Genomic DNA, 25,359 nt, shown 5'->3' on the forward strand with positions numbered 1-25,359 from the left:
GACCTGGAGTTCTCTCATTCGGTGCTGCAGAGTCATCCGCACTCTCCCGCCCGTTTGGGAGCTTTGGTATAATCCCCATGGTCCTTTCAGGAACCCCAGCATCCACTAGGACGATAGAGAAAATAAGAATTTACTTACCGATAATTCTATTTCTCGGAGTCCGTAGTGGATGCTGGGCGCCCATCCCAAGTGCGGATTATCTGCAATACTTGTACATAGTTACAAAAATCGGGTTATTATTGTTGTGAGCCATCTTTTCAGAGGCTCCGCTGTTATCATACTGTTAACTGGGTTTAGATCACAAGTTGTACGGTGTGATTGGTGTGGCTGGTATGAGTCTTACCCGGGATTCAAAATTCCTCCCTTATTGTGTACGCTCGTCCGGGCACAGTACCTAACTGGCTTGGAGGAGGGTCATAGGGGGAGGAGCCAGTGCACACCACCTGATCCTAAAGCTTTACTTTTTGTGCCCTGTCTCCTGCGGAGCCGCTATTCCCCATGGTCCTTTCAGGAACCCCAGCATCCACTACGGACTCCGAGAAATAGAATTATCGGTAAGTAAATTCTTATTTTCTCATACGTCCTAGAGGATGCTGGGGATGCTTCAAGAACCATGGGGTTTATACTAGTGATGTGCACCGGAAATTTTTCGGGTTTTGTGTTTTGGTTTTGGATTCGGTTCCGCGGCCGTGTTTTGGATTCGGACGCGTTTTGGCAAAACCTCCCTGAAAATTTTGTCGGATTCGGGTGTGTTTTGGATTCAGATGTTTTTTTACAGAAACCCCTCAAAACAGCTTAAATCATAGAATTTGGGGGTCATTTTGATCCCATAGTATTAACCTCAATAACCATAAATTCCACTCATTTCCAGTCTATTCTGAACACCTCACAATATTATTTTTAGTCCTAAAATTTGCACAGAGGTCGCTGGATGGCTATGCTAAGCGACCCAAGTGGCCGACACAAACACCTGGCCCATCTAGGAGTGGCACTGCAGTGTCAGACAGGATGGCAGATTTAAAAAAATAGTCCCCAAACAGCACATGATGCAAAGAAAAAAAAGAGGTGCAATGAGGTAGCTGTGTGACAGCTAAGCGACCCAAGTGGCCGACACAAACACCTGGCCCATCTAGGAGTGGGACTGCAGTTTTCTAGCGAGAGGATGAGTACTTCCATCCTCATGTGAATCTGAACCACTAGCCATGAACATAGGCCAGGGCCTCAGCAGTTCCTTGCCACTCCATGTCGTAAATGGCATATTGGCAAGTTTACGCTTCTCATCAGACGCTTTTAATTTTTATTTTTGGGTCATTTTACTGAACTTTTGTAGTATACTTGACGACACAGAGGTAGAGCCGTGGACTACTGTACCGTACTGCTATATATATATATATATATACTGGTGGTCAGCAAAATTCTGCACTGTCCTCCTACTATATACTGCGCACAACTAAAATGCAGCACAGGTATGGATGCATAGTATACTTGACGACACAGAGGTAGAGCAATGGACTACTGTACCGTACTGCTAATTATATATATATATATATATATATATATATATATATATATATATATATATATATATATATATACACACACACACACACACACACACACACACACACACACACACACACACACACACACTGGTGGTCACAGCAAAATTCTGCACTGTCCCCCTACTATATACTACAATGCAGCACAGATATGACTTGTTTATTTAGGCAGAGAACGTAGATCTTTTCAGCACACTGAGCACAGATATTTGCAGCACACTGAGCACAGATTTGCAGCACACTGAGCACAGAAACTGAGAGAACGCAGCCACGTCCTCTCGCTATCATCTCCAAAGCACGAGTGAAAATGGCGGCGACGCGCGGCTCCTTATATAGAATACGAATCTCGCGAGAATCCGACAGCGGGATGACGACGTTCGGGCGCGCTCGGGTTAACCGAGCAAGGCAGGAAGATTCGAGTCTGCCTCGGAACCGTGTAAAATGGGTGAAGTTCGGGGGTGTTCGGATCCCGAGGAACCGAACCCGCTCATCACTAGTCTATACCAAAGCTCTAGAACAGGCGGGAGAGTGCGGATGACTCTGCAGCACCGATTGACCAAACAATAGGTCCTCCTCAGCCAGGGTATCAAACTTGTAAAACTTCGCAAAGGTGTTTGAACCCGACCAAGTAGCAGCTCGGCAAAGTTGTAACGCCGAGACTCCCCGGGCAGCCGCCCAGGATGAGCCCACCTTTCTGGTAGAATGGGCTTTCACAGATTTCGGTAACGGCAATCCTGCCGTAGAATGAGCTTGCTGAATCGTATTGCAAATCCAGCGCGCAATAGTCTGCTTAGAAGCAGGAGCCCCAATTTTGTTGGGAGACCACAGGACAAACAGAGCCTCTGTTTTCCTAATCTGCGCCGTTCTGGCGACATAGATCTTCAAAGCTCTGACCACATCGAGAGACTTTGACACCGCCAAGGCGTCAGTAGCCACTGGCACCAGAATTGGCTGGTTCACATGAAATGAAGAAACCACTTTTGGCAGAAATTGCCGACGAGTTCTCAACTCCGCTCTATCAGCATGGAAAATCAAATATGGGCTTTTGTGAGACAAAACCGCCAACTCCGACACTCGCCTTGCAGACGCCAACAACATGACCACTTTCCAAGTAAGGAATTTTAACTCAACCTTGCGCAAAGGTTCAAACCAATTTAATTGCAACCCCACATTAAGGTCCCATGGTGCCACTGGGGGCACAAAGGGAGGTTGGATGTGCAGCACGCCTTTTACAAATGTCTGAACTTCCGGAAGGGAGGCCAATTCTTTTTGAAAAAAGATCGACCAAGCCGAAATCTGCACTTTAATAGAGCTCAACTTTAGGCCCGCATCCACCTTGTAGGAAATGGAGCAAATGCCCCAGGTGAAATTCTTCTGTAGGAGCCTTCTTGGATTCACACCAAGACACATTTTCTCCAAATACGGTGGTAATGCTTTGCCGTTACTTCTTTTCTAGCCTGAAGAAGTGTAGGAATGATTTCACTGGGAATACGCTTTCGAGCTAGGAGTTGGCGTTCAACCGCCACGCCGTCAAACGCAGCCGCAGTAAGTCCTGATACACGCACGGCCCCTGTTGTAACAGGTCCTCGCAAAGAGGAAGAGGCCAAGGATCTTCTATGAGCAACTCCTGAAGATCTGGAAACCAGGCCCTTTTTGGCCAATCTGGAACAATGAGGATCGCCTGAACCCTTGTTCTTCTTATAATTTTTAATCACCTTTGGAATGAGTGGAAGTGGAGGGAACACATAGACCGACTGAAACACCCACGGTGTCACTAGGGAGTCCACCGCTATCGCCTGGGGGTCCCTTGACCTGGAACAATATCTCGGAAGTTTCTTGTTGAGGCGGGACGCCATCATGTCCACTGAGGAACTCCCCAACGACTTGTCACTTCTGAAAAGACCTTGATGAAGACCCCACTCTCCTGGATGGAGATCGTGTCTGCTGAGGAAGTCTGCTTCTCAGTTGTCCACTCCCGGAATGAAGACAGCTGCCAGAGCGCTGGCATGTCTTTCCACCCAGCGAAGAATCTTCGTGGCTTCGGCCATCGCAGCTCTGCTCTTTGTTCCGTCTTGGCGGTTTATGTACACCACTCCTGTCACGTTGTCTGACTGAATCAAGACCGGCAGACCTCGAAGATGTTCTGCTTGCAGTATGCCGTTGTGGATGGCTCTTAATTCCAGAATGTTTATGTGTAGACAAGCTTCCTGACTTGACCACTTTCCCTGAAAGTTTCTTCCCTGTGTGACTGCTCCCCAGCCTCGGAGGCTTGCATCCGTGGTCACCAGGATCCAATCCTGAATCCCGAACCTGCGTCCCTCCAGAAGGTGAGAACTGTGCAGTCACCACAGAAGGGAAATTCTGGTCCTGGGAGATAGAATTATTTTCCGGGGCATGTCCAGGTGAGACCCGGACCACTGGTCCAGCAGGTTCCACTGAAACCCCCTGGCATGGAACCTGCCATACGGAATAGCCTCGTAGGCCACCACCATCTTCCCCAGCAACCGAGTGCAGTGAAGAACTGACACCCTTGCCGGTTTCAGAATCTGTTTTACCATGTTCTGTGTTTCCAAAGCTTTTTTCACTGGAAGAAAAACTCAGTAATTCTGTATCCAGAATCATACCCAGGAACGACAGCCGTGTCGTTGGATCCAACTGTGATTTTGGCAGATTTAGGAGCCAACCGTGTTGTTGCAAAATCGTCAGTGAAAGGGCAACATTCTTCAACAATTGCTCCTTGGACCTCGCCTTTATGAGGAGATCGTCCAAGTATGGGATAATTGTGATTCCCTGATTGTGCAGGAAAACCATCATTTCCCCCATTACTTTGGTGAAAATCCTCGGAGCCGTGGACAGACCAAACGGCAACGTCTGAAACTGGTAATGACAATCCTGCACAGCAAATCTCAGGGAAGCCTGATGTGGCGGATATATGGGGACATGTAAGTAGGCATCTTTTATGTCGACCTTTTTCCTCTTCCTCCTCGCAGCAAGGAAGGAGGACCCACGTCCTTTATTGAATTTGTTGGGCCGAAAGGACTGCATCTGATAGTGAGGCAATTTCTTCTGCTGTGCAGGAACATAAGGTAAAAAAGACGACTTACCCGCAGTAGCCGTAGATACCAGGTCAGTGAGTCAGTCACCAAACAAGACCTTACTGTTAAAGGGTAAAGACTCCATCGCCTTCTTAGAATCAGCATCAGCATTCCATTGATGTAACCACAATGCTCTCCTAGCAGAGACTGCCATGGCATTAGCCCTTGATCCCAAAAGGCCAATATCCCTTACTGCTTCTTTTAAATACGCTGCAGCGTCCTTGATATGACCCAAGGTCAAAAGCACACTATCCCTGTCTAGGGAATCTACCTCCGATGACAAGTTATCCACCCACTTTTCAATAGCGCTACTCACCCATGCCGCAGCAACGGCAGGTTTGAGTAGCGACCCTGTAGTGACATAAATGGACTTCAGGGTATTTTCCTGCTTACGATCCGCAGGATCCTTCAGGGCTGCCGTGTCAGGGGACGGAAGCGCTAACTTTTTGAATAAACGCGACAAAGCTTTATCTACCGTGGGGATTGACTCCCAGCTGTCCCTGTCCCCAGAGGGAAACGGATAAGCCATTGGAATTCTTTTGGGAACATGTACCTTTTTGTCGGGATTTTCCCAAGCTTATTCAAAAAGTGCATTCAGTTCATGAGAGGGAGGAAACGTTACCGTAGGTTTCTTGCCTTTAAACATACAGACCCTTGTATCAGGAACAGCAGGGTCCTCAGTGATATGTAAAACGTCTTTTATCGCCACAATCATGTACTGAATACTCTTAGCCAGTTTTGGATGTAATCTGGCATCACTATAGTCGACACTGGAATCAGAGTCCGTGTCGGTATCCGTATCTGCTATTTGGGCAAATGCACGTTTCTGCGACCCCAAAGGGGTCTGGACCTGTGACAAAGCATCTTCCATGGATTTCCTCCGTGACTGGTTCTTAGACTCAGATTTATCAAACCTCTTAGCCAACTTAGTCACATTCGTATTTAAAATACTCAGCATATTGACCCAATCATCCGTCAGCGGTGCCGACACTGTCACTCTCACAGAACTGTCAGTCCCCACGCCAGCCTCCTCCTGGGAAGAGCATTCAGCCTCAGACATGTCGACACACACACGTACCGACAGCCACAAATACACTGGGCTATAGGGGACAGACCCACAGCAGAGCCTGTTAGAGAGAGACAGAGAGAGTTCTGTCAGCTCACACTCAGCGCCTATCCCGGTTCTGAAGTCAGCAATAATACTGCCCAGACCTGCTAGCGCTTTTATCAATATATATAATTCACCAATTATGAGTGCCCCCCCCCCCCCCCCCCCCCCGTTTTGCACACTGTTACTTGCACAGTAGTGTGGAGGATCAGGGCCAGCGTCTCTGCAGCCTTCTGTGAAGAGAAAAAATGGCGCTGGTGAGAGCTATGCGGCTAAGCCCCGCCCCCGACATGGCGTGCTAAGGTCCCACTCAAAAATCTTTATACTGGCGGGGGTCCCTAACAAGTGCCTATTGTTATATTGCTTGCCAGTGTATTTGCGGCCCCCCATGCTGCCCAGGGCGCCCCCCCTGTGCCCTGCACCCTGTAGTGCCGTGAACTGTGTGGGAGCATGGCACGCAGCAAGCCGTCTTCTGCCGTCACTGAAGTCTTCTGATCTTCTCATACTCACCCGGCTTCTATCTTCAGGCTTTGTGAGGGGGGTGACGGCGCGGCTCCGGGAACAAGCAGCTAGGCGTACCGTAGTGATCGAACCCTCTGGAGCTAATGGTGTCCAGTAGCCTAAGAAGCAGAGCCCTTGAACTCAGAAGAAGTAGCTCTGCTTCTCCCCCCTCACTCCCACGCTGCAGGGAGCCTGTTGCCAGCAGGTCTCCCTGAAAATAAAAAACCTAAATAAAGTCTTTTTTTGAGAAACTCAGGAGAGCTCCTCAGTGTGCATCCAGTCTTGCTGGGCACAGAATCTAACTGGAGTCTGGAGGAGGGGCATAGAGGGAGGAGCCAGTTCACACCCATTCAAAGTCTTATAGTGTGCCCATGTCTCCTGCAGATCTCGTCTATACCCCATAGTTCTTGATGTGACCCCAGCATCCTCTAGGACATATGAGAAAAGAAAAATAGTATTTAAAAAAAGTGATTGGTTGTGTCTCCCGTATCCGAAATGCTTGGGACCATTAGTATTTTAAGATTTCGCATTTTTCTGTGTTATGGAATATTTATATATCATAATGAGATATCCTGGGGATTGGACCAAAGTCTAAACACAAAATTCATTTAAGTTTCATATACACACAATACACATAGCCTGAAGGCAATTTTATGCAATATTCTAAATAATTTTATGCATGAACACTGAACTCTCAGAAAGCAAAGGTTGTCACTATCTCAGTCTCGCTCAAAAGATTTTAGATTCCGGAAAAAAAAAAACTGGATATGGCAGATTCAACTTCGCCCCTTTCTAGTTACCTGAACAGTAGCTTTCACAGGTGTCAATAAACTGGAGAACAGCACCACCCAGTGGGCAAATGTTCACAGGACATGGTAAACCCTAAAACATGGGTATTCTAGATTTGACCCTCCAACTGCTGTGTCCCTGCTCAGCATGTGTTATAGCAAAACAGTGGCAGGGCATGCTGGGATGTGTAGTTCCACAGCAGCTGGAAGGTCACATATTTAATACCCATGCACTACACTGAAGATTATTTCCTGACATTATCTCAGCAACCAATCAGCAAACAAGGTTGTTTTATATATTATTAAATTGTATTAAAGATACAGCTGGGAGTCCAGCAATCACACTATACAGGAGGAGTCCCCATATACAAAATGCTTGGGACCAGAAGTCTTGGGATTTTTCCGTGTTTTGGAATATTTGCATACCATAATGAGATATCTAAGGAAAGTCTAAACACAAAATGCATTTGTGTGTTATATATACACACACTGAAGGTGATATTATACAATTTTTGCAATAATTTTGTGCATTAAAACAAAGTTTGTATACATTGCACCATCAGAAAGCCAATGTGTCGGTGTCACCGCATTATGCTCAACAATTTTTGGATTTCACAATATTTTGGATATTGGACTTTCAGATATGGGAGACCCAACCTGTAATACTAAATATCTGGTCCAGCCAGCATTCCTACACGACCACCGGAGTCAGACGGTCCTGCAATGTAACAGTCCTTCCCTCCTCTTCTGCTTCACTCCTGTATCAAACACCCAATGGTGTTGTCAACAGCGCTTCTTTGCGACTTAATGGGATGTACGTGTGGGAGGGGCACTGACAACACTGCTTGTCTGAAGGACATAAAATGCCTGATCTGGGGTAATGGGGGGCATTTGTGGACCCCCTACAAACATCACTGAACTCGCCACATGAAGGGGAAGCGCCAAACCCCAGTTAAGTAGTTTCAGTAGCCCACCCGTCTCCATCGTGAGATATCCCCAACACGCACGTGTTACTCCTCTCCTGGGATAACAATGTAACCAAAGTTGTATAATCAAGTCCCTCTGTTCTGTCCATTATTCCCATAAAGGTTTTGGTACTCCGAATGCACTGGACCCCCCTTATCATGATTCTATAGAACAGGTTCCCCACCAGTGTTCGGTGGCAGCACCCAAACCACTCCTTACAAAAGGTGATAGAATACAGCATTCACAGGTCTGCAGGACGGTAATGATGTGAAGCTGACCCCTGGCACAGACAAAGTGGGCACCCAATCACTGCCCTGACAGCAGATGCATGGTCTGCCTTCCCTCTGTTGGTGAGGTCCCAGATACTTAGGACAAGTATGTGGCTGAGGGAGATTACACCTTAGGAGCATAATGTGGGCACCAGGTAGACAACATATTCAAGAGCAACATAAGTGTAGCTCAATAGGTACAGACAGCAGACCTGCCCCGATAGAGACCTCTATCCCTCTCACAGACGGCTTATCAAAAGCACAGCTCCCTGTACGCTGTGTGATCACACATAGCCCGCACTCCCCCCGTCCGCAGTACCTGCCAGTCGTTTGCAGTGTAGCCGTACTGCTGGAAGCTGTAGCTGTTATATTTATCGTCGTACTTCCAGTTGGAGAACATCTGTTGGAATTGCTGAGAATAGTAATTAAACGCCTGCACGTAGTCTGTGGCTTGGTTGGTCACTGGAGGACTGGAAGCGCAAAAAAAAGCAAAATTAAAACAAATGTCCTATTGATTCCACTTGCCATGATATGGTAGGATATAGACGGCCCTAGAAGTGTGTGCATTGCAGCATATATAACAGGATACCTAGCACTGATTATAGAGCTGACAGCACATACTCCCCCCTGCAGTAACTACGTACATTGTAGATCAAAATAGACTGTTAGATTGCTTTTATTTAAAGGTTATTTGGATTTAGAAATAATAACGCCGCCTTTAAACACAGGACATGCTATGGCCTTTTAAACCCACAAGACTAGGAACTCAATGTAAGAGGCATGACTCCATGTAAAATGAAAGGGATAAATTGGTATTTCACACCAACTTACAGCTGCGCTACAGCCTCCGCTTCCGCTGAGTGGGTGCTGCAAGGGTCATCGCTCAAAGCGGGCGGTACGCTACTGTTTAAAAAAAAACTTAATGTAAAGTTGGAAAACCCCATTGAAAGCTCACAGTACTATTATTTTCGTCATCAAGTCTGTTATAGGCGTCACATCGCGGGACCATTCATACAAAACAAAATTGGATAAAAAAACAATTCACCTCGGGTCCGTTGGCTTTGTGTAAAGTGCGTGCTTCAGCTTAAATCTCTTAGGCTGCAAAAATAAAACAAATATATTTAATAAAGAAACTTTAATCACAAATTCACTGTATAGCATATTATAGCATAATTATAGTCATCGATAATATTGAATCGAGTAAAACTGTGTAAAAGTGAACATGCTCTTCTGCAACTTTTAATGGTGGAACCAGAAGTTTGGTGCACGTGAACACTGGGAAGAAGGATCCTGGCTGAACGATATGGTGGGGTGGGGGAGGAGAGTGGGCACGAGTTATGTTATTCGTACTCACAGGATTAGAGTTGGGGATCAGTTTTCCATTCATGTTTATCAGACACCTAGATGCGGCAGCTTGGTCGTGAACTTCCACAAAACAATAACCAGACAGGGCCCTGTGAAAGAGAAGAAACAAAGGGCTTAATTCAGACTTCATCGTAGATGTGCTTAATTTAGCACAGCTACGATCAGCTTCCCTGACATGCGGGGGGACGCCCAGCACAGGGCTAGTCCGCCCCGCATGTCAGGCCGGCTTCCCCTGCACAAGTACAAAAGCATTGCATGGCGGTGATGCTTTTGTACTTGAAGAGTAGCTCCCAGCCAGCGCAGCTCCTGCACGCTGGCAGGGAGCTACTTGTCGCTGTAAAGGGTCGCAGCGGCCCGCCCCCCCGCACGGTCCAAGCACGCTTGCGTTGCCTGGACCGCGTCCTTATAACGGCGGCCAAATGCCGCCGGCCCGCCCAACGAACACCTCTGCCTGTCCAACAGGCAGAGACGATCGCAGGGCTGAGACGGCCGTTGGCTGTCTGGCATGCGCAGTTCAGACCCGATCGGCTGCTGTGCGAAAACGCACAGAACCGATCAGGTCTGAATTAGGCCCAAAGAGCAGTGAGTGACACACATTTCACTGAGAAAACAGAAATGTACACCCGAGGGGTCTAAATGAGGCCAATCCCCTCAATATATTTTTATAGATCCTCGATCTCGTTATCCGATATAGATGTAAGTGTATATAATACGCTCCTATACCAGGTATTCAGTCCTCATTTGTGAGGACACTAGAAATGATTGGTATAAACCATTTTTAGTCCATGGCCTGTGGTTAGCAGGGGCTTTTCTCATGTCTAAGCGCTAAGGACTGATAGTGAGCGGCTGTTTACATTAGTACTGGCCCCTCTTCTTCTTTTGTATATCATTTCCATACATTTCTTTTTTGTTATTGTGTGTATTTTTATGTCTTTGTGTGTTCTTTTTGTAATATGTTGTTTATGTATAGGTCATCCACCTCTATACAATGTAATCCCAGGCCTCAGGCAAACTTGGGTGAGGAACATTTTCTGTAGAGATGTTGACTTTTTATAATATTGTTACTGTGGCACATTTTGTCCCCTTTTGATACGTCCGTATTGACTACTGTGATTTAATATATCTATTAACTCTTAAAGCATTATGCCTATTAAGCTGACGGAATGAGTTCCTTACCAAGATAGAGCATTAGGTTCACGCTGTCTAATTGGGTAAATCGCGGTCCATCCTAGGAAAGTCACGGGCTTGTTTTTACCCATATTAGTTATATCCGTTCACACGAGCGAATTTCTCAAACTTTTACCTCTACGAAAACATGGCATTAAGTTGGAATCTATTAAATTTAGTCCTGGGTCAGTACGTATTGGTGGCCAAAATTTCTTTGCAGTTTTGGTAATAAAAGATTGGGCACCTGGTCCCCTAGGTGATTAAACGAATCGCTTGAGCTACATTAACATTACCTCATTATTGCATGAAGTATGGTAGACACGTCTTTATACAGTGGAATGTTGCTATGACATTGGATCTATATGTTATTTCAGTGGACGCTGATGAACCGTGATTTAGGTACAGTGACGTTTTAGGTAGATACCTTGTATTAATGAAAGTGTTCTTACTATATGTAACTACTAATGTGTTATGCTGCTTCTGGATAATGGTTATTTATCATGCATAAGACACTTATGTTTATTTTTGTTATGGGGTTGTATTTGGAGCATACCGTACTTTGTTTGTTGTTGCTATGCAATGCGAGCACGTGACCCTCTGACTCCAGCGTCCCGGTGTTTCAGCGGTGAGGCGGCGTCAGAGACGCCACTGGGTCTATTTAGGGGGTAAGTTTATTGTCTGTTGGTTATTGTGTGTGACACATCTTGCTAAAAGTGCAGCAGCACTGAAACGTTGATAAGACATGGTTGTGTGTCGGTGATTTCTTCTTATTAATACAGTCTTGAGTGCCGCCGTCCACGAACACTATAATAAGATTTTACTCACCGGTAAATCTATTTCTCGTAGTCCGTAGTGGATGCTGGGACTCCGTAAGGACCATGGGGAATAGCGGCTCCGCAGGAGACTGGGCACAACTAAAGAAAGCTTTAGGACTACCTGGTGTGCACTGGCTCCTCCCACTATGACCCTCCTCCAGACCTCAGTTAGGATACTGTGCCCGGAAGAGCTGACACAATAAGGAAGGATTTTGAATCCCAGGTAAGACTCATACCAGCCACACCAATCACACCGTATAACTCGTGATACTATACCCAGTTAACAGTATGAAATATAACTGAGCCTCTCAACAGATGGCTCAACAATAACCCTTTAGTTAAACAATAACTATATACAAGTATTGCAGACAATCCGCACTTGGGATGGGCGCCCAGCATCCACTACGGACTACGAGAAAATAAGAATTTACTCACCGGTAATTCTATTTCTCGTAGTCCGTAGTGGATGCTGGGAACTCCGTAAGGACCATGGGGAATAGCGGGCTCCGAAGGAGGCTGGGCACTCTAGAAAGATTTAGGACTACCTGGTGTGCACTGGCTCCTCCCACTATGACCCTCCTCCAAGCCTCAGTTAGGACACCGTGCCCGGACGAGCAGACATAGTAAGGAAGGATTTAGAATCCCGGGTAAGACTCTTACCAGCCACACCAATCACACCGTACAACTCGTGATACTATATCCAGTTTGACAGTATGAAAACAACTGAGCCTCTCAACAGATGGCTCAACAATAACCCTTTTGTTAACAATAACTATTTACAAGTATTGCAGACAATCCGCACTTGGGATGGGCGCCCAGCATCCACTACGGACTACGAGAAATAGAATTACCGGTGAGTAAATTCTTATTTTCTCTAACGTCCTAGTGGATGCTGGGAACTCCGTAAGGACCATGGGGATTATACCAAAGCTCCCAAACGGGCGGGAGAGTGCGGATGACTCTGTAGCACCGAATGAGAGAACTCCAGGTCCTCCTCAGCCAGGGTATCAAATTTGTAGAATTTTGCAAATGTGTCTGCCCCTGACCAAGTAGCTGCTCGGCAAAATTGTAAAGCCGAGACCCCTCGGGCAGCCGCCCAAGATGAGCCCACCTTCCTTGTGGAATGGGCATTTACAGATTTTGGCTGTGGCATGCCTGCCACAGAATGTGCAAGCTGAATTGTACTACAAATCCAGCGAGCAATAGACTGCTTAGAAGCAGGGGCACCCAGCTTGTTGGGTGCATACAGGATAAACAGCGAGTCAGATTTTCTGACTCCAGCCGTCCTGGAAACATATATTTTCAGGGCCCTGACAACGTCTAGCAACTTGGAGTCCTCCAAATCCTTAGTAGCCGCAGGCACCACAATAGGCTGGTTCAGGTGAAACGCTGACACCATCTTAGGGAGAAACTGGGGACGAGTCCTCAATTCTGCCCTATCCATATGGAAAATCAGATAAGGGCTTTTACATGATAAAGCCGCCAATTCTGACACTCGCCTGGCTGAAGCCAAGGCCAATAACATGACCACTTTCCACGTGAGATATTTCAGATCCACGGTTTTTAGTGTCTCAAACCAATGTGATTTTAAGAAACTCAACATAACGTTGAGATCCCAAGGTGCCACAGGAGGCACAAATGGGGGCTGAATATGCAGCACTCCTTTCACAAATGTCTGAACTTCAGGTACTGAAGCTAGTTCTTTTTGAAAGAAAATCGACAGAGCCGAGATCTGTACTTTAATGGAGCCTAGTTTTAGGCCCATATTCACTCCTGCTTGCAGGAAATGCAGAAATCGACCTAGTTGAAATTCCTCTGTCGGGGCCTTTTTGGCCTCGCACCATGCAACATATTTCCGCCATATGCGGTGATAATGCTTTGCCGTAACATCTTTCCTGGCCTTAATAAGCGTAGGAATGACTTCTTCCGGAATACCCTTTTCCTTTAGGATCCGGTGTTCAACCGCCATGCCGTCAAACGCAGCCGCGGTAAGTCTTGGAACAGACAGGGCCCCTGTTGTAGCAGGTCCTGTCTGAGCGGTAGAGGCCACGGGTCCTCTGAGAGCATCTCTTGAAGTTCCGGGTACCACGTTCGTCTTGGCCAATCCGGAACCACGAGAATGGTGTTTACTCCTCGCTTTCTTATTATTCTCAATACCTTTGGTATGAGAGGCAGAGGAGGGAACACATAAACCGACTGGTACACCCACGGTGTCACTAGAGCGTCCACAGCTATCGCCTGAGGGTCCCTTGACCTGGCGCAATATCTTTTTAACTTTTTGTTGAGGCGGGACGCCATCATGTCCACCTGTGGTTTTTCCCAACGGTTTACCAGCATCTGGAAGACTGCTGGATGAAGTCCCCACTCTCCCGGGTGGAGGTCGTGTCTGCTGAGGAAGTCTGCTTCCCAGTTGTCCACTCCCGGAATGAACACTGCTGACAGTGCTAGTACATGATTCTCCGCCCATCGGAGAATTCTTGTGGCTTCCGCCATCGCCATCCTGCTTCTTGTGCCGCCCTGTCGATTTACATGGGCGACTGCCGTGATGTTGTCTGACTGGATCAGCACCGGCTGGTGTAGGAGCAGGGATTTTGCTTGACTTAGGGCATTGTAGATGGCCCTTAGTTCCAGAATATTTATGTGAAGGGAAGTCTCCTGACTCGACCATAGTCCTTGGAAGTTTCTTCCCTGTGTGACTGCCCCCCAGCCTCGAAGGCTGGCATCCGTGGTCACCAGGACCCAGTCCTGTATGCCGAACCTGCGGCCCTCTAGAAGATGGGCACTCTGCAGCCACCACAGTAGCGACACCCTGGTTCTTGGAGACAGGGTTATCAAACGATGCATCTGAAGATGCGATCCGGACCACTGGTCCAACAGGTCCCACTGAAAGATTCTGGCATGGAACCTGCCGAAGGGAATTGCTTCGTAAGAAGCCACCATCTTTCCCAGGACCCGCGTGCAGCGATGCACTGATACCTGTTTTGGTTTCAGGAGGTCTCTGACTAGAGATGACAACTCCCTGGCTTTCTCCTCCGGGAGAAACACTTTTTTCTGGACTGTATCCAGAATCATACCCAGGAACAGTAGTCGTGTCGTCGGAACCAGCTGTGACTTTGGGATATTCAGAATCCAGCCGTGCTGGTGCAGCACCTCCTGAGATAGTGCTACTCCCACCAACAACTGTTCCTTGGACCTCGCTTTTATTAGGAGATCGTCCAAGTACGGGATAATTAAAACTCCCTTTCTTCGAAGGAGTATCATCATTTCCGCCATAACCTTGGTAAATACCCTCGGTGCCGTGGACAGTCCAAACGGCAGCGTCTGGAATTGGTAATGGCAATCCTGTACCACAAATCTGAGGTACTCCTGGTGAGGATGGTAAATGGGGACATGCAAGTAAGCATCCTTGATATCCAGGGATACCATGTAATCCTCCTCGTCCAGGCTTGTAATAACCGCCCTGAGCGATTCCATCTTGAACTTGAATTTCTTTATGTATGTGTTCAAGGATTTCAAATTTAGAATGGGTCTCACCGAACCGTCCGGTTTCGGTACCACAAATAGTGTGGAATAATAACCCCGGCCTTGTTGAAGTAGGGGTACCTTGATTATCACCTGCTGAGAATACAGCTTGTGAATTGCCGTTAGCACCGCCTCCCTGTCTGAGGGAGCAATTGGCAAGGCAGATTTTAGGAATCGGTGGGGTGGGGACGCCTCGAATTCCAGCTTGTACCCCTGAGATACTATTTGCAGGATCCAGGGATCCACCTGTGAGCGAGCCCACTGATCGCTGAAATTTTTGAGGCGACCCCCCACCGTACCTGGCTCCGCCTGTGGAGCCCCACCGTCATGCGGCGGACTTGGAAGAAGAAGCGGGGGAGGACTTTTGCTCCTGGGAACCTGCTGTTTGTTGCAGCCTTTTTCCCCTACCTCTGCCTCTGGACAGAAAAGACCCGCCTTTTCCACGCCTGTTTTTCTGGGTCCGAAAGGACTGAACCTGATAAAACGGCGCCTTCTTAGGCTGTGAGGGGACATGGGGTAAAAATGCTGACTTCCCAGACGTTGCTGTGGAAACTAGGTCCGAGAGACCATCCCCAAATAATTCCTCACCCTTATAAGGCAACACTTCCATGTGCTTTTTAGAATCTGCATCTCCTGTCCACTGGCGAGTCCATAAGCCTCTCCTAGCAGAAATGGACAATGCACTTACTTTAGATGCCAGTCGGCAGATTTCCCTCTGTGCATCTCTCATATATAAGACTGAGTCTTTTATATGGTCTATGGTTAACAGGATCGTGTCTCTGTCTAATGTGTCAATATTTTCTGACAGGGAATCTGACCACGCAGCGGCAGCACTGCACATCCAAGCTGACGCAATAGCTGGCCTAAGTATAATGCCTGTGTGTGTATATACAGACTTCAGTATCGCCTCCTGCTTTCTATCAGCAGGTTCCTTGAGGGCGGCCGTATCCTGAGACGGTAGTGCCACCTTTTTAGACAAACGTGTGAGCGCTTTATCCACTCTAGGGGGTGTTTCCCAACGTGACCTATCCTCTGGCGGGAAAGGGAACGCCATTAGTACCTTCTTAGGAATTACCAATTTTTTATCAGGGAAAGCCAACGCTTCTTCACACACTTCATTTAATTCATCTGATGGGGGAAAAACTACGGGTAGTTTTTTTCTCTCCAAACATAATACCCTTTTTAGTGGTACCAGTAGTTATATCAGAAATGTTTAACACCTCTTTCATTGCCTCAATCATACAGTGAATGGCCTTAGTGGGCATCAGGTTTGACTCATCGTCGTCGACACTGGCGTCAGTATCAGTGTCGACATCTGGGTCTGCTTGAGGTAGCGGGCGTTTTAGAGCCCCTGACGACCCATGCGACGCCTGGGCAGGCACGAGCTGAGAAGACGGCTGTCCCACATTTGGCATGTCGTCGATTTTCTTATATAGGGAGTCTATACGTGCACTCATTACTTTCCATAAGCCCATCCACTCAGGTGTCTGCCCCGCAGGGGGTGACATCCCTTCTAAAGGCATCTGCTCCGCCTCCACATCATTATCCTCATCAAACATGTCGACATAGCCGTACCGACACACCGCACACACACAAGGAATGCTCCGAATGAGGACAGGACCCACAAAAGCCCTTTGGGGGGACAGAGTGAGAGTATGCCAGCACACACCAGAGCGCTATATAATGCAGGGACTAACTGAGTTATGTCCCCTATAGCTGCTTTTTATATTATATATGTATTGCGCCCAAATTTAGTGCCCCCCCTCTCTGTTTTTACCCTGTTCTGACGTGTAGACTGCAGGGGAGAGCCAGGGAGCTTCCTTCCAGCGGATCTGTGAAGGAGAAATGGCGCCAGTGTGTCTGAGGGAGATAGCTCCGCCCCTTTTCCGCGGCCTATTCTCCCGCTTTTTTCAGGATTCTGGCAGGGGTATTTACCACATATATAGCCTCTAGGGCTATATATTGTGGTATTTTTGCCAGCCAAGGTGTTTTTATTGCAGCTCAGGGCGCCCCCCCCCAAGCGCCCTGCACCCTCAGTGACCGGAGTGTGAAGTGTGCATGAGAAGCAATGGCGCACAGCTGCAGTGCTGTGCGCTACCTTGGTGAAGACTGATGTCTTCTGCCGCCGTTTTTCCGGACCTCTTCTTGCTTCTGGCTCTGTAAGGGGGACGGCGGCGCGGCTCTGGGACCGAACACCAAGGACTGGGCCTGCGGTCGATCCCTCTGGAGCTAATGGTGTCCAGTAGCCTAAGAAGCCCAATCCGGCTGCAAGCAGGCGAGTTCGCTTCTTCTCCCCTTAGTCCCTCGCTGCAGTGAGCCTGTTGCCAGCAGGTCTCACTGAAAATAAAAAACCTAAAACTATACTTTCTTTCTAAGGGCTCAGGAGAGCCCCTAGTGTGCATCCAACCTCGGCCGGGCACTAAATCTAACTGAGGCTTGGAGGAGGGTCATAGTGGGAGGAGCCAGTGCACACCAGGTAGTCCTAAATCTTTCTAGAGTGCCCAGCCTCCTTCGGAGCCCGCTATTCCCCATGGTCCTTACGGAGTTCCCAGCATCCACTAGGACGTTAGAGAAATAGATTTACCGGTGAGTAAAATCTTATTTTCTCTGACGTCCTAAGTGGATGCTGGGACTCCGTAAGGACCATGGGGATTATACCAAAGCTCCCAAACGGGCGGGAGAGTGCGGATGACTCTGCAGCACCGAATGGGCAAACTCTAGGTCCTCCTCAGCCAGGGTGTCAAACTTGTAGAATTTAGCAAATGTGTTTGACCCCGACCAAGTAGCTGCTCGGCAAAGTTGTAAAGCAGAGACCCCTCGGGCAGCCGCCCAAGAAGAGCCCACCTTCCTTGTGGAATGGGCTTTCACTGATTTAGGATGCGGCAGTCCAGCCGCAGAATGTGCAAGCTGAATCGTACTACAGATCCAGCGAGCAATAGTCTGCTTTGAAGCAGGAGCACCCAGTTTGTTGGGTGCATACAGGATAAATAGCGAGTCAGTTTTCCTGACACTAGCCGTCCTGGAAACATAAATCTTCAGGGCCCTGACTACGTCCAACAACCTGGAAGCCTCCAAGTCTTTAATAGCCGCAGGCACCACGATAGGTTGGTTCAAATGAAAAGGCTGATACCACCTTAGGGAGAAACTGGGGACGAGTCCTCAATTCTGCCCTATCCATATGGAAAATTAGATAAGGGCTTTTACATGACAAAGCCGCCAATTCTGACACACGCCTGGCCGAAGCCAAGGCCAACAGCATGCCCACTTTCCACGTGAGATATTTTAATTCCACGGTTTTAAGTGGCTCAAACCAATGTGACTTTAAGAAATCCAACACCACGTTGAGATCCCAAGGTGCCACTGGAGGCACAAAAGGGGGCTGAATATGCAGCACTCCCTTAACAAAAGTCTGAACTTCAGGTAGTGAAGCCAGTTCTCTCTGGAAGAAAATCGACAGAGCCGAAATCTGGACCTTAATGGAACCCAATTTTAGGCCCATAGTCACCCCTGACTGTAGGAAGTGCAGAAAACGGCCCAGCTGAAATTCCTCCGTTGGGGCATTCCTGGCCTCACACCACGCAACATATTTTCGCCAAATGCGGTGATAATGGTTTGCGGTCACCTCTTTCCTAGCTTTAATCAGCGTAGGAATGACTTCCTCCGGAATGCCCTTTTCCTTTAGGATCCGGTGTTCAACCGCCATGCCGTCAAACGCAGCCGCAGTAAGTCTTGGAACAGACAGGGCCCCTGCTGCAGCAGGTCCTGTCTGAGCGGCAGAGGCCATGGGTCCTCTGAGATCATTTCTTGAAGTTCCGGGTACCAAGCTCTTCTTGGCCAATCCGGAACAATGAGTATAGTTCTTACTCCTCTTCTCCTTATTATCCTCAGTACCTTGGGTATGAGAGGAAGAGGAGGGAACACAAACCGACCGGTACACCCACGGTGTCACTAGAGCGTCCACAGCTATCGCCTGAGGGTCTCTTGACCTGGCGCAATATCTTTCTAGCTTTTTGTTTAGGCGGGACGCCATCATGTCCACCTGTGGCCTTTCCCAACGGTTTACAATCAGTTGGAAGACTTCTGGATGAAGTCCCCACTCTCCCGGGTGGAGATCGTGCTTGCTGAGGAAGTCTGCTTCCCAGTTGTCCACTCCCGGAATGAACACTGCTGACAGTGCTAACACGTGATTTTCCGCCCATCGGAGAATCCTTGTGGCTTCTGCCATCGCCGTCCTGCTTCTTCTGCCGCCCTGTCGGTTTACATGGGCGACTGCCGTGATGTTGTCTGACTGGATCAGTACCGGCTGGTTTTGAAGCAGGGGTTTTGCCTGACTTAGGGCATTGAAAATGGCCCTCAGTTCCAGAATATTTATGTGTAGGGAAGTCTCCTGACTTGACCATAGTCCTTGGAAGTTTCTTCCCTGTGTGACTGCCCCCCAGCCTCGAAGGCTGGCATCCGTGGTCACCAGGACCCAGTCCTGTATGCCGAATCTGCGGCTCTCTTGAAGATGAGCACTTTGCAGCCACCACAGCAGAGACACCCTGGTCTTGGAGACAGGGTTATCAGCCGATGCATTTGAAGATGCGATCCGGACCACTTGTCCAACAGGTCCCACTGAAAAGTCCTTGCATGGAACCTGCCGAATGGAATTGCTTCGTAGGAAGCTACCATTTTCCCCAGGACTCGCGTGCAGTGATGCACCGACACCTGTTTTGGTTTTAGGAGGCCTCTGACTAGAGATGACAGCTCCTTGGCCTTCTCCTCCGGGAGAAACACTTTTTTCTGTTCTGTGTCCAGAACCATCCCCAGGAACAGTAGACGTGTCGTAGGGACCAGCTGTGACTTTGGAATATTTAGAATCCAACCGTGCTGTTGTAGCACCTCCCGAGATAGTGCTACCCCGACCAACAACTGCCCCCTGGACCTCGCCTTTATCAGGAGATCGTCTAAGTACGGGATAATTAAAACTCCCTTTTTTCGAAGGAGTATCATTTCGGCCATTACCTTGGTAAATACCCTCGGTGCCGTGGACAGACCAAACGGCAACGTCTGGAATTGGTAATGATAATCCTGTACCACAAATCTGAGGTACTCCTGGTGAGGATGGTAAATGGGGACATGCAGGTAAGCATCCTTGATGTCCAGTGATACCATGTAATCCCCCTCGTCCAGGCTTGCAATAACCGCCCTGAGCGATTCCATCTTGAACTTGAATTTTTTTATATATATACGTTCAAGGATTTCAAATTTAAAATGGGTCTCACCGAACCGTCCGGTTTCGGTACCACAAACATTGTGGAATAGTAACCCCGTCCTTGTTGAAGGAGGGGCACCTTGACTATCACCTGCTGAGAATACAGCTTGTGAATTGCCTCTAACACTGCCTCCCTGCCTGAGGGAGTTGTTGGCAAGGCAGATTTGAGGAAACGGCGGGGGGGGGGGGGGGGGGGGGGAGGACGTCTCGAATTCCAGCTTGTACCCCTGAGATACTACTTGAAGGATCCAGGGATCCACCCGATTGCTGAAGTTTTTGAGACGGGCCCCCACCGTACCTGGCTCCGCCTGTGGAGCCCCAGCGTCATGCGGTGGACTTGCAGGAAGCGGGGGAGGACTTTTGCTCCTGGGAACTGGCTGTATGCTGCAGCTTTTTCCGTCTACCTCTGACTCTGGGCAGAAAGGACGCGCCTTTAACCCGCTTGCCCTTATGGGGCCGAAAGGACTGTACCTGATAATACGGTGCTTTCTTTGGCTGTGAGGGAACATGGGGTAAAAATGCTGACTTCCCAGCTGTTGCTGTGGAAACGAGGTCCGAGAGACCATCCCCGAACAACTCCTCACCCTTATAAGGCTAAATTTCCATGTGCCGTTTAGAATCTGCATCACCTGTCCACTGCCGAGTCCATAACCCTCTCCTGGCAGAAATGGACATTGCACTTATTTTAGATGCCAGCCGGCAAATATCCCTCTGTGCATCTCTCATGTATAAGACTGCGTCTTTAATATGCTCCACGGTTAGCAATATAGTGTCCCTGTCTAGGGTATCAATATTTTCCGACAGGGAATCTGACCACGCAGCTGCAGCACTGCACATCCATGCTGAAGCAATAGCTGGTCTCAGTATAATACCTGTGTGTGTATATACAGACTTCAGGATAGCCTCCTGCTTCCTATCAGCAGGCTCCTTTAGGGCGGCCGTATCCGGAGACGGTAGTGCCACCTTTTTTGACAAGCGTGTGAGCGCTTTATCCACCCTAGGGGATGTTTCCCAACGTGACCTATCCTCTGGCGGGAAAGGGTACGTCATTAGTAACCTTTTAGAAATTACCAGTTTCTTATCGGGGGAAGCCCACGCTTCTTCACACCCTTCATTTAATTCCTCAGATGGAGGAAAAACTACTGGTAGTTTTTTCTCTCCAAACATAATACCCTTTTTTGTGGTTCCTGGGGTAACATCAGAAATGTGCAACACATTTTTCATTGCCTCAATCATGCAACGTGTGGCCCTATTGGAAGTTACATTAGTCTCATCGTCGTCGACACTGGAGTCAGTATCCGTGTCGACATCTGTGTCTGCCATCAGAGGTAGCGGGCGTTTTAGAGCCCCTGATGGCTTTTGAGACGCCTGGGCAGGCACAGGCTGAGAAGCCGGCTGTCCCATATTTGGTATGTCGTCAAACCTTTTATGTAAGGAGTCGACACTCGCGTAATTCCTTCCACATAACCATCCACTCAGGTGTCGACCCAGCAGGGGGTGACATCACATTTATCGGCATCTGCTCCGCCTCCACATAAGCCTCCTCCTCAAACATGTCGACACAGCCGTACCGACACACCGCACACACACAGGGAATGCTCTGACAGAGGACAGGACCCCACAAAGCCCTTTGGGGAGACAGAGAGAGAGTATGCCAGCACACACCAGAGCGCTATATAACAGGGATGAACACTATAACCGAGTGATTTTCCCTTATAGCTGCGCATATATAGATAGATAGATAGATATATATATATATATATAGATAGATATATATATAGACAAAATCATCCGGCACTAGTATTTAAGTATCAGTAATTGCTACGGTGCCCTCCATAAGGAAATGATCCCAAAGTACAAGGCAGCAGGATGGCGGCACTCAGAGTCTTTTTACTCACGTAAATAGCTGAAAAACTTTTATTAAGGCATCAACGTTTCGGGTAAGCACCCGTCGTCAGGATAGCATAACAATAAATACCACATCTTACCACATTTATATACCTAAGCATACCTTCATTAGACCTCCTAACCGGTTCCAGCTGGGCGCCGCAGTATCAGATGTCAGCCACCGTGCGAGTGTACAACGCGAACGCTGCTCCGTCCCGCTCTGTGACGTCATCTGTGTGCGTCCACCCAGTCCGTCCAGCCCGGCGTCATCAGGTTATCTCCATGGTGACTGAATACATAAACAAAGACAAAATCAAACAAGTAACATTAATGGTTAAAAACAAGATTAAAAATATGTTACGAACAGTAACCTATAATGATGATGAGCTACATATCTTTGCTTTGATGAGGATATTGAATATCGTTACCTCTAAACATGAATGCTCTACCAAATGCTTCATGTAATTTATAATATAAACTACTCATTTAATGGGGGATTTATTTAACCCTATATCAAAACTAATGGTAACGAAAGTAGTTATCAAAGATACTTAAAATGGATGAACGACTGCTGAGTTACATGAAACACTTCAGTCCTAGGGTGTCATTAAGTCCCCTAGGGGCTATAGTATCCAATTGGAAAATCCATCTGCTCTCCAATTGGAGAAGCGCTTTTCCTCGGTTGCCACCCCTAATGGTGGCTGGTACATGATCGATCAGTTTAGATCGCAAATTGGCTATGCTATGTTTAGCCAGGGCGAAATGTCGCGCTACAGGTTGGTCACTATCTCCTGACTCTATGGCTGCCCTGATGGCGGATCTGTGTCCTGCCATCCGTTCCCTAAATTGTCGTTCGGTTTTACCGATGTAGCTCAGTCCACAAGGACAAGTTAAGATATATACGACAAATTTAGTGGTGCACGTCAGTGCATGTCTGATTGTATATTTTTTTCCTGAGTGGGGATGGGTGAACGTATTACCTGGAATGAGGGGCCTACAGGTGGTGCACCCTAGGCAGCGATAACATCCTGCCCTCTGTGTCAAAAAATGTGTTTGTGCTTTCTTCTTTAAAGTGGCGACATCTCTCTTAACTAGGCGGTCACCCAAATTACGGCCTCTAGTATAACAAGAAAGGAGGCGTGAGTCTTTAAGTGAAATCAGGTTTTTATCAGTGTTGATTATGGGCCAGAACTTTTTTGCTACTTTGTTAGTAAGTTGGCTTCTGGTATTGTATCTATTTACCCAAGGCACAAAAGGTGTTTCGGACGATGTTTCTCTAGTAGTTCTAAGTACTTCGTCCCTAGGGATAGCTAATACTTTGTCCCTGGTCTTCTCCAATTCTATACGGGGGTACCCTCTCTCAGCGAATTTATCCACCATCTCAGACATGGCCTGTACTGTTTCCACTGGGTCACTGGTAATTCTCCTTACTCGCAACATCTGCGAGTAAGGAAGACCATTCCGAAGTGCTTGTGGGTGAAAACTGTCATGCATGAGAATGGTATTCCTATCAGTTTCCTTCGTATGCATTGCTGTAATTATTCTCCCAGATTGGAGTGATATTTTTACATCAAGGAAGTTAATGGCTATTGATGAGATGTTATATGTGAATTGGACTGCATGTCCTGTCCTGTTATGGGTAGTTAATAAGGTAATTAACGATAATTCATCTCCCAACCAAATTAACAGGAGGTCATCGATAAACCTTACATAAAGTGGCAGGTATATCATAACATCAGGTTTAGACAATAGTAGCTGTTTTTCAACCATAATCATGAAGGCGTTGGCGTACGATGGGGCCACATTCGACCCCATCGCACACCCCGCCAACTGTACATAGAAGTGTGCATCATACATAAAATAATTTCTAGTAAGTACTAGATTAAGAAGTTGTAAAAATAAATGTACCGGGGGCCCTTTGTAGTGTGGATTGTCTGTAATCAACAATTCCACTGCCCTTAGCCCGTCAGAGTGAGGAATACATGTATACAGACTATTGACGTCTGCACTACATAGTAATGTTCCAGGAGGGAGTGGTCCCAAGCTCTGAATTTTTAACAATAAATCTGTCGTATCCTTAAGATAAGTTGTAGAATTCTGGACACATGGATTTAATAGAGAATCTAAATCCATGTGTCCAGAATTCTACAACTTATCTTAAGGATACGACAGATTTATTGTCAATAGTCTGTATACATGTATTCCTCACTCTGACGGGCTAAGGGCAGTGGAATTGTTGATTACAGACAATCCACACTACAAAGGGCCCCCGGTACATTTATTTTTACAACTTCTTAATCTAGTACTTACTAGAAATTATTTTATGTATGATGCACACTTCTATGTACAGTTGGCGGGGTGTGCGATGGGGTCGAATGTGGCCCCATCGTACGCCAACGCCTTCATGATTATGGTTGAAAAACAGCTACTATTGTCTAAACCTGATGTTATGATATACCTGCCACTTTATGTAAGGTTTATCGATGACCTCCTGTTAATTTGGTTGGGAGATGAATTATCGTTAATTACCTTATTAACTACCCATAACAGGACAGGACATGCAGTCCAATTCACATATAACATCTCATCAATAGCCATTAACTTCCTTGATGTAAAAATATCACTCCAATCTGGGAGAATAATTACAGCAATGCATACGAAGGAAACTGATAGGAATATCATTCTCATGCATGACAGTTTTCACCCACAAGCACTTCGGAATGGTCTTCCTTACTCGCAGATGTTGCGAGTAAGGAGAATTACCAGTGACCCAGTGGAAACAGTACAGGCCATGTCTGAGATGGTGGATAAATTCGCTGAGAGAGGGTACCCCCGTATAGAATTGGAGAAGACCAGGGACAAAGTATTAGCTATCCCTAGGGACGAAGTACTTAGAACTACTAGAGAAACATCGTCAGAAACACCTTTTGTGCCTTGGGTAAATAGATACAATTCCAGAAGCCAACTTACTAACAAAGTAGCAAAAAAGTTCTGGCCCATAATCAACACTGATAAAAACCTGATTTCACTTAAAGACTCACGCCTCCTTTCTTGTTATACTAG

General features: G+C 47.3%; 1 protein-coding gene across 2 annotated transcripts in view; it reads right to left on the bottom strand.

The window, feature by feature from the left end:
- The window catches only part of TRNAU1AP (tRNA selenocysteine 1 associated protein 1), a 55,318-nt gene that overhangs the window by 11,925 nt on the left and 18,034 nt on the right, over positions 1 to 25,359 (bottom strand). Inside the window, exons 3-6 of one of the 2 annotated variants that reach the window (XM_063942247.1) lie at positions 9,641 to 9,740; positions 9,332 to 9,384; positions 9,118 to 9,189; positions 8,606 to 8,756 (exon numbers count right to left, since the gene is read on the bottom strand). In XM_063942247.1, coding sequence (XP_063798317.1) covers positions 8,606 to 8,756; positions 9,118 to 9,189; positions 9,332 to 9,384; positions 9,641 to 9,740 — 376 coding nt within the window. The remainder of the gene's footprint in view (positions 1 to 8,605; positions 8,757 to 9,117; positions 9,190 to 9,331; positions 9,385 to 9,640; positions 9,741 to 25,359) is intronic. The other variant, XM_063942248.1, reaches the window with a different exon arrangement.

Source organism: Pseudophryne corroboree, chromosome 10 (assembly GCF_028390025.1).
Source record: "Pseudophryne corroboree isolate aPseCor3 chromosome 10, aPseCor3.hap2, whole genome shotgun sequence".
Lineage (NCBI taxonomy): Eukaryota > Metazoa > Chordata > Amphibia > Anura > Myobatrachidae > Pseudophryne > Pseudophryne corroboree.